This window comes from Arvicanthis niloticus, chromosome 23 (assembly GCF_011762505.2).
Source record: "Arvicanthis niloticus isolate mArvNil1 chromosome 23, mArvNil1.pat.X, whole genome shotgun sequence".
Taxonomy (NCBI): domain Eukaryota; kingdom Metazoa; phylum Chordata; class Mammalia; order Rodentia; family Muridae; genus Arvicanthis; species Arvicanthis niloticus.
In genome coordinates, this window is record NC_133430.1 from 6,915,486 (window position 1) to 6,923,807 (window position 8,322).

The 8,322-nt window shown below is 46.6% G+C and overlaps 1 protein-coding gene across 1 annotated transcript; it reads left to right on the forward strand.

The window, feature by feature from the left end:
• Positions 1-2,011: 2,011 nt before the first annotated feature.
• Positions 2,012-8,092, forward strand: Atp5mj (ATP synthase membrane subunit j). The gene is made up of 4 exons (XM_076921033.1): positions 2,012-2,172; positions 6,097-6,220; positions 7,016-7,039; positions 7,930-8,092. Exons 2-4 carry the CDS (start codon positions 6,097-6,099, stop codon positions 7,962-7,964), a joined length of 183 nt encoding a protein of 60 aa, XP_076777148.1. The 5' UTR covers positions 2,012-2,172; the 3' UTR covers positions 7,965-8,092.
• Positions 8,093-8,322: the final 230 nt, after the last annotated feature.

An 8,322-nucleotide genomic window follows, 5' to 3' on the forward strand; every position in this document is an offset into this window, starting at 1 on the left:
CCTCATGGAGCTGGAGATAAAGGCGGCTGTGAGCTGCCCAATATGGATGCTGGATACTCTGGTCCTCTGGTAGAGCAGCCGCTGCTCTTAACTGCTGAGTCATCTTTCCAGCCCCAGAGTGACACTTAGAAATCTTCACCAGTCCCTTAGTGTCTAACTGGATGGAAGACAGCAGCTTTTCTGTCTGTTTGTTAACACTATATGACATCACACGTTTCATAGCCTCTGGAAAATTCCATTGTGCACATAAGAGAATTCTAGCAAGAAAAGGCAGACATTACTACTATGATGAAAGGTTTTGGTCCTCTGAGGCCTTAGAAACCACTAAACCTGGAGGATCTATGCCCTGAAATAGCAAACTTCCTGAGTGTTGTATGCAGCTTCATCAGACCCAAAGCCCCTTTCCCTTCAGAGCGGGACTGTGGTCACTGCGCTCACTCTTCTCTGCCTTCCCCACCCTTCTTCAGATGCCTTAGTGAATCACGGCATTTGTTGCTTTTCCAAAGGACCCAGGCTCAAATCCCAGCACCAGTGTGTTAGAACACAACCATCCATGATTCCAGCTGCAGGGTATCCAATGCCCTCTTCTAACTTCTGAGAGTGAACAGGCACATACTTGGTACACAGACCTAGATGTGAGCAAAACACTCATACACATAAAAAAAAATCTTTTTTTAACAAACTAAAAACAGGCAAGAAAAATTTTTGTTCATCTGTTTTGTTTTTGTTTTTGTAAAACGCGGTCTCAGGATGCTCTTAAAACCCTGATCATCTGCCTCTACTTTCCAAGTGCTAGAATTAAATCACCACACAACCAGCTAGCATGCTTATTTAAAAAATAAATAAATAAAACAAAAAAACCAACTTAGGTCTAGTTCCCAGAGCTCCTGCAGAAGTCTTTGCATCACTTTAGAACATTTTTAAGAATAATTACTATGCACAGAATGGCTGCTTAATCAACTATGTAGAGCAAAAAGTAACAATACAAAGGAAAATGGCAAGAAATGCCAAAAGCCTGGCATAGTGGTACAAGCCTTTAATCCCAGTAGCTAAGAGACGGGGACAGGCAAATCTCTGAATCTGAGGTCAGCCTAGTCTACATAACATGTCATAGAAAGACCTGTCTCAAAAAAAAAAAAATTCAAGTATAAGAGGGGTTGCCCTTTTCCATTGTTGCTTTGTTTCCTTTGATCTTTTTGTTTGTTGGGGGATGGGGGGAGTGTGAGAGTCTCACTAAGTAGCCCAGACAACAACTTGTCAAACTCAATAGACCCACAGCTCCACCCTCCACCCCCGCACCAATGGCATGGCCCTTAAGTGCTGGGATTGAGGACTTGAGCGACTATGCCTGGCCTTTGGTTTAATTGATTGTTTTTATTTTTTTATTTTTTATTTTTATTTATTTATTTGGTTTTTTCAAGACAGGGTTTCTCTGTGTAGCCCTGGCTGTCCTGGAACTCACTCTGTAGACCAGGCTGGCCTCGAACTCAGAAATCCGCCTGCCTCTGCCTCCCAAGTGCTGGGATTAAAGGCATGCGCCACCGCCCGGCTTGTTTTTATTTTTTGAGACAGGTTCTCACTGTGTAGCTCTGGATCTCCTGTAACTCACTAAAATAGACTAGATTTGAACTCACAGAGTTCTGTCTGCCTCTGCCTCCTAAGTGCTGGGATTAAAGGCTTGAGCCAACACGCACCGCTTTTGGGTTAGGTTTTCAGGCTGGCCTGAAAGTCAAATTTATGGCAATCCTGCTGCTTCTGTCCCCTGAGGGCTAGGATTAAAGGCATAAACCATGCAAAAGGGGCTTTTTGTTTGTTTTCTTTAAGATCAATTTGTCCGGATTATCTACTATCCTGGTTTCAGCATTGAAAGTCCTGTGTTCCTGGAAACCCACAAACCCTGGGAAATCTGGTCAGTTTTATGACATCTAGAAACACAGTAGGCTTCTTCTCCCAACTCCTGCTGGTTTTGACTAACCCCCCACCAAAGCTTGCAACATCAGGGCGACCACTGGGGGCGCTGTGGTGCGCAGGCGCGGAAGGTCCGGCAGCCGGCGTGTGGCGTCTCCGCTCCTTCCGGTTTCCCAGCAGGCCCCGCGCGGCGCCTGCGTGCTCTGTGACCTTTCCCATTCTGTTGCAGAATTTGGTGTTGCCTGTGGCCTTGGTTCTGCTGAGGTAAGAGCGGGACCTGGGCTTTTTGCTGTGTTCCCAACCGGGGGAATGAAGAGAGTCCGGGACTGGGTGCGGTGGGGCCCTGGTAGGTCGCGAACGCAGGCGACGGACTCTGGGATCCACGCTGACCTTGGGTCAGCCCCTGCCCCGCCAACTGCAAAGAGGGTCCACGGGGTTCCCCCCGACTGTGACGAAGGGAGTGCGAGGGTGCCCGGAGTCAGTCCAACAGATTCCCCAAGAGTGTCCGGGACTCAGTCACGCAGAGGGCGGGGATGTGCACGGCGTTGAGCCCTCCGCACTGAAAAGGTGTTTCTGGAGCTAGTTTTCCTGATTGTATGGGGAGAGGGGTTGTTGTCAGTCCCTTGGACCAATAAGAGTCAGCGAGGGTGTGCTCAGACATCAAATCTCTATGCTGAGAGATTATTCCTCAGGACTTAGAGGAGTAGGGGCCCTAGTATCCATCCTCACAGAGAAGTTGTGCAGGAGCTAGGTTCTAGTGGAGGTCCACTCAGCCAGGACTATGCCCTTGTGCTGACACATGGATGGACCTGTGAAACTATAAGCTTTGGCAGAGGAGCATGCCACCATCCACTGTGAGCATCTTGTTACCTACTCAAGTTTCTCAGCTAGTTAGGGATGCAGCTAGAATCCAAGCCAAGAAACATCACTTCAAAGTTAGTGCCGTCTTTCCATCATATACCACAAGTTTCTTCCAAGTTTGGCTTTGGCAAGGCCGATGTTTGAAATTGTATGAAACCACATTATAAGCCTCAGACCGTTACATGTCCCCTCTTTCCAGTGTACTGCCAGGTAATAGCTTGTTATTACTGTAATTTTCACAAACTCTGCAGGCATAGGCAGTCTCAGTAGACAGCCATTTGGCCTTCGAGTAGGATGATCTTTTATTGAATCTGGTATTGTAAAACTAACAACTGGAAAACGTGGTTGGTCAGAGAGACTTAGGTGGGAAGAGTAGAGGCCTTACTGAACACTAAGAACATGTCACTTGTGTAGTCAAATACAGCCACGCTGACCAAAAGGGAAGTCCAGGAGCAAGAGACAAAAGGGGGGATCCATGAATGTACTGGATGGCAGCAGGCTTCCACTGTGTTGGGACCCATGGCAGTTTAGAGTAAGGACATAGTGCCAGGATCCCTCCATCCTGAGCAACGTACCAAGGTCACTGAATTCCCTTTACACCCTTCTCTTTATCTCTTCCTTCTAGACCCTCCTGTGATACCACATCTCTTTTTCAGGCCATGGGGAGGTCAAGACAGGGTTTCTCTGTAACGACCCTGACTGTCCTGGAACTCCCTTTGTAGATAGACCAGGCTGGCCTTGAATTGAGAAAGATCTGCCTGCCCCTACCTTCCAAATGTTAGGATTAAAGTCAGGCACTAAACCGGGCAGTGGTGGCACACGCCTTTAATCCCAGCACTTGGGAGGCAGAGGCAGGCAGATTTCTGAGTTCGAGGCCAGCCTGGTCTACAGAGTGAGTTCCAGGACAGCCAAGGCTATACAGAGAGACCCTGTCTCAAAAAACTAAAATAAGTAAGTAAATAAATAAATGATTTAAAAAAAATTTTAAAAGTCAGGCACTGATACCATGATATAGCTCAATAATTCTACCCAGCCTATGAGAGGAAACCTCTTTAAGTACTTCCTTAGAATCCCAGTGGCCTAGGAATTGCTGCTTTCCATTGAGTTTTTGTAGTAATTCCTTATTGATTTGGTCATTTGCGGAGTGCTCGCTGTGCACTGGGTGCTATTCTGGATTCATTTTTTTGTTGTTGTTTGGGGTGGGAGGTGGGGTGTTTGGTTTTGTTTTTTGAGACAGGTTCTCATTGTGTAGCCCTGGCTATCCTGTAGACCAGGCTGGCTTTGAACTCACAGAGGTACCCTCACTCTCCTGAGTGCTGGTTTGCTGGGATTAAAGGCTTGTGCTACCACCTCCCGGCTAGGATGCTTTACATTTCAAGAGTCTGTGGAGAAAGTAAGAGGTCCATGTTTGACAGAGAGACCTGATAAAGGAAGTTTAGAGAATTCCTGAAGTCAAGAACAGAGCCGGGCCCCAAGGGTTCTAGCCCACTGGTCCCCTACAGTTCTCTCTCAGTGCTTGCCTGTCCCACAAAGATGCCTCTGTACTGACTCAGTGACTTGGGTTCCTTCACGCTTTCCAGAGGCTGCCTTGTAATGGTATCTGAAGCAGGACAATCCTACTAGAACATTTGGATACACATATTAGAAGGAAATTTAAGGCCAGATAGACAGATCTACGATAAGATGATAGCACCACTGTACAGGTTAACTCTCACTGGACTAGCAACCCTTCAGGCCTTCCCTCCACTTACCTTCACTCCCGTAGGAAAGAGCAGAAAGTGGGGCCTTAGAGGCAGGTTGATTCCTGTAGTAATCAGCAATATGGGCCAGATTTGTTGTGATCCAGTCTTGTTTGGATCATTGATAGCTTTGGGGCACAGTGTAGAAATATGTCAAACTGTATGAATAAGCATTCTATATTGTCTGGTGCCCTAGGAGGTCAAAAGACTCCCTGGAACTGGAGTACATCACAGATGGTGGTAAACCATCTTATAGATTCTGGGACAGGAACTTGCTGAGCTGTCCCACCCCCATCTCCGCCCCCAGGAGACATCCCTAAATTCTAGTGTAAATGGTGTGCACATGTGCACATCTTCCCTGTTTCCCTAGTCCAGCAGAAGCACTCTGTATAACAAGCACTCCTGACACCATGCCACGGCTGTGTGCATTTTACACGGACTAATGCAAGAGTCCTAGAGCCGCGTGAAGTGCGACTCGTATTACCCCTGTCACACAAGTGAGGTTATGTCAGTCAGTGGGTGAAACCGGGGCAGCCGCCCTCTCTCCCATCTTCGAGTTCACTATCTGTGCTTCTGCTGGAGACACTTCTCTGGGTGGCCTGGCTCTCTCTTGTCTCTTCCTTCGACAGCCACATGTGCCCTTCATTTTTTGCTGAGTGAATATGGTCCAGGTTTCAGTAATTCAAGGACAGCCATTTGACTAAATTCAGTTGGTGCTATAAGAATAATATACTGTTGTATGTCAGTGAACACTTTCTGGTTTGCCACAACAGTATGTCAGTTCTATAGTGCTGCAAAGTAGGATTTTATGTGCAGTAGTCCTAGCAAGGTAAGGCACTGCAGCCCAGGGTTTCCCAGCCAGGTGGGAAGGGCTCAGAGCTGGATCCTCCTGGCAGCTGTCAAATTCATCAGGTGTTTCAAAGCCCCAATTTGAGAATGAGGTATCAAGCCAGCGGTGGCACAGCGGCTAAGGTAGCCGCCTGCAGAGGGCGAGCCCGTGCCCTCTGCTCTGTCTCTCCTGGTTTGAATCCCGCTTTCCCCGTGTGACTCTGCCAGAGTTTAATGAGAGAGAGAGAGAGAGAGAGACACTAGGGTATCTAGTTTAGAATCTGTAGTAACCTGTAACAGTCACTGGAACATTACTTTGAGGGCTGTCACATTTGGCTCATTCTGTACCATTTGTTCTGTATTTGTCTGACAACCTCAGGCCTGAGCTCCTGGAGGTTTAAGTGTATTAGTATAACAGGCCTCGGTATTCATTTTCTAGGAAATGACCACACCTGACCATGGTTTGTGTTTTTGTTTGTTTGTTTTGTTTTCGACTTGAAATGCTAAGGATGCTATAAGGAGTGTTTCTACCCAAAGGTCAAAAGAATGATGTCTGGCTTGGGGCCAGCTTTTAGTGGCAGAGAGGCTTGTGGGAGGGACAGCCTGCTAGCAAGATGCTGGAGGGATGTCAGGAGTTCAGAGAGCTCCACAGAGGCAGTGGGGAATAGAATAGCACTCTTGTCAGGTAGAAATGATGAAAATACCTTGTCAGTTAGGTATACAGTAGCAATTATCTTAATGTTTGTCATTTCTATTTCAGATGCTTCAAACCTTCATTAAAAAAGTCTGGGTCCCCATGAAACCCTACTATACCCAGGTTTACCAGGAGATCTGGGTAGGAGTGGGGTTGATGAGCCTCATCCTTTATAAAATCCGGAGTGCTGGTACGTTATGTTTTTATTTCTTTGCATTTAGCAGGGGGAAATGTGTTCAGGGAAAAAAATCATTCTTATCTACTAAGGAACCTTGACTTTTAAAATTATTATTTCCTGTGCACGTAAATACACACATACATGTGTGAGCACACACGCCATAGCCCTCGTTCAGGGTATGTAATTGGTCGTCATCTTCCACCTGTGCACGGGTCCCAGTGATTGAACTTGGGTCACCAGGCTTCTATAGCAAGCACCTTTACCTGCTGAGCCATCTGGCTAGTCCGTAACTACGACCTTAGACGTTCATCAGCAAATGTAGATAAAGAAAACATAGAGTAATAGCTGAAATGGCCCTTGTTAGGAGAGCTTAGCCTGAACAATTCCACACAGTGGAATTTTATTCAGCCATTAAAAAAAAAAAAAAATTTTTTTTTGCAGTAGAAATAAAGGTTATCCTGCTAAATGAGATGAGCCAGACTAAAAAAGATAGTGCATGCTTTCCTCATGTGCACAGTTGACTTACACACACACACACACACACCCCTGACCTGACCTGAAAGTCAGAAGGCTGTTGCAGACAGGAAGAAACCGGGAAAGGGAGAGGACGGCCGGGGAGGGCAGCCATGGGTGTGTGCGCCCACTGCTACCAGACCACCTGCTCCAGATATAAATTGTGGACAGGGAACGGCTGTGACACAGGCATCCCTCTGAAAGCATGCTATCACATCTTGCTTTTCACTAGTAAATTGACTAGCGGCCCTTCTGTAGGGCACTGGTGTGACTGATTGCTCCTTTCTGTTTTAGATAAAAGAAGTAAAGCTTTGAAAGGTAAGATTTCTGCTTTTTGGAATGTTTGAGGGGTGAAAAAGTCCATCTTAGCTTTTCAAGAAGTTGCAGCTGACCTTCAATCCCAGTACTTGGGAGGCAGAGGCAGATGGATCTCTGAGTTCCAGGGCAGCCAGGGCTACACAGAGATGCCCTATCTCAAAAACCAACCAACCAAAATGTTAAAAAGCAAAACCATGCGTAGCCATTTGGGCCAAGTTACACTTCTGGCAGTGACAGAGAAAGCGGGTAGCTGATGCCACTAGGAAGGGGCAGGCTAGCTGGGCAAGCATGCTACTGAAACTCGTGATGTTTCCATGTAATTTTGAAGGAAAATGGCTGCAAAAGTTGTGCCCTGGCACTGGGTGTCTATTCTGTTTCTCTGGTGGCAGTGAAACTGCGGTCATTTGAAGCTTACACAAACCCAGGGCTGACTTCCTGAACTTTGGGAAGAGAGCTTTCTCCACTCCAGGTGGACAGCTGGAGCCCAGGACTGACTTCCTGAGCTTTGGGAAGAAAGCTTTCTCCACTCCAGGTGGACAGCTGGAACAGCCTCACTTGCACAAACCTGGAACTGTGCTCAGTATTTTCCACTGAAGTGGCCCACATCCCCATTCTGGATAGCCTGGTTGGTTGGTTGGTTGGTTGGTTGGTTGGTTGGTTGGTTGGTTGGTTGGATTGTGGGGAATAGGGCTTGTTTTTTGATGAAGAGTCTCAGAAATCCTCTTGCCTCTACCTCCCAAGTGTTAGGATTAAAGGTGTGTACACCATGCCCAGCCCCCATGCTTTTTGTAGCATTAAAATGAATATTTGCATTTTCTGACTTGTTACTTCAAACAATAAGCTACATTCTGTACTGCTAAACCGTTCCACTTTGTTTCTCTTCTTCAAAGGCTCCAGTCCTGCACCTGCCCATGGCCATCACTGACTGCTCCGAATATGAACACGTCAGCTAAACTGAAGCCAGCTGTGTTAGATGGGAACACAGAACATCACTGTACACTCACCTAGTACCGTTTATAATGTGGCATTAATAAATGTGTTTGAGACGCCCCACTCCCTGTGGCTACCACTCTCTGCTTCCCCTGAGTAAATCCTTGGTAATGCAGCAGGCTCTGTCAGAACCTCTGAGCCACCTTCATTGGGAAGCCTGAAGAATGAGAAGCAGTGTTTGCTGCCTTAAGATTGGACATTAGGATCTAGATGTTAACTTTGATTCCAATATTCAATAATTATTTGTCAAATGGTTTTGCTTCTGCCTATCATCTGACCTTTCTGTCTTGTTT

What these genes read in the sequence shown, in the direction of transcription:
- Atp5mj (XM_076921033.1), top strand. Translation starts at nt 6,097, where the DNA reads ATGCTTCAAACCTTCATTAAAAAAGTCTGGGTCCCCATGAAACCCTAC. An exon ending in TTATAAAATCCGGAGTGCTG is followed by an intron (nt 6,221 to 7,015) that starts GTACGTTATGTT and finishes TTTCTGTTTTAG; the next exon opens with ATAAAAGAAGTAAAGCTTTG. An exon ending in AAGAAGTAAAGCTTTGAAAG is followed by an intron (nt 7,040 to 7,929) that starts GTAAGATTTCTG and finishes TCTTCTTCAAAG; the next exon opens with GCTCCAGTCCTGCACCTGCC.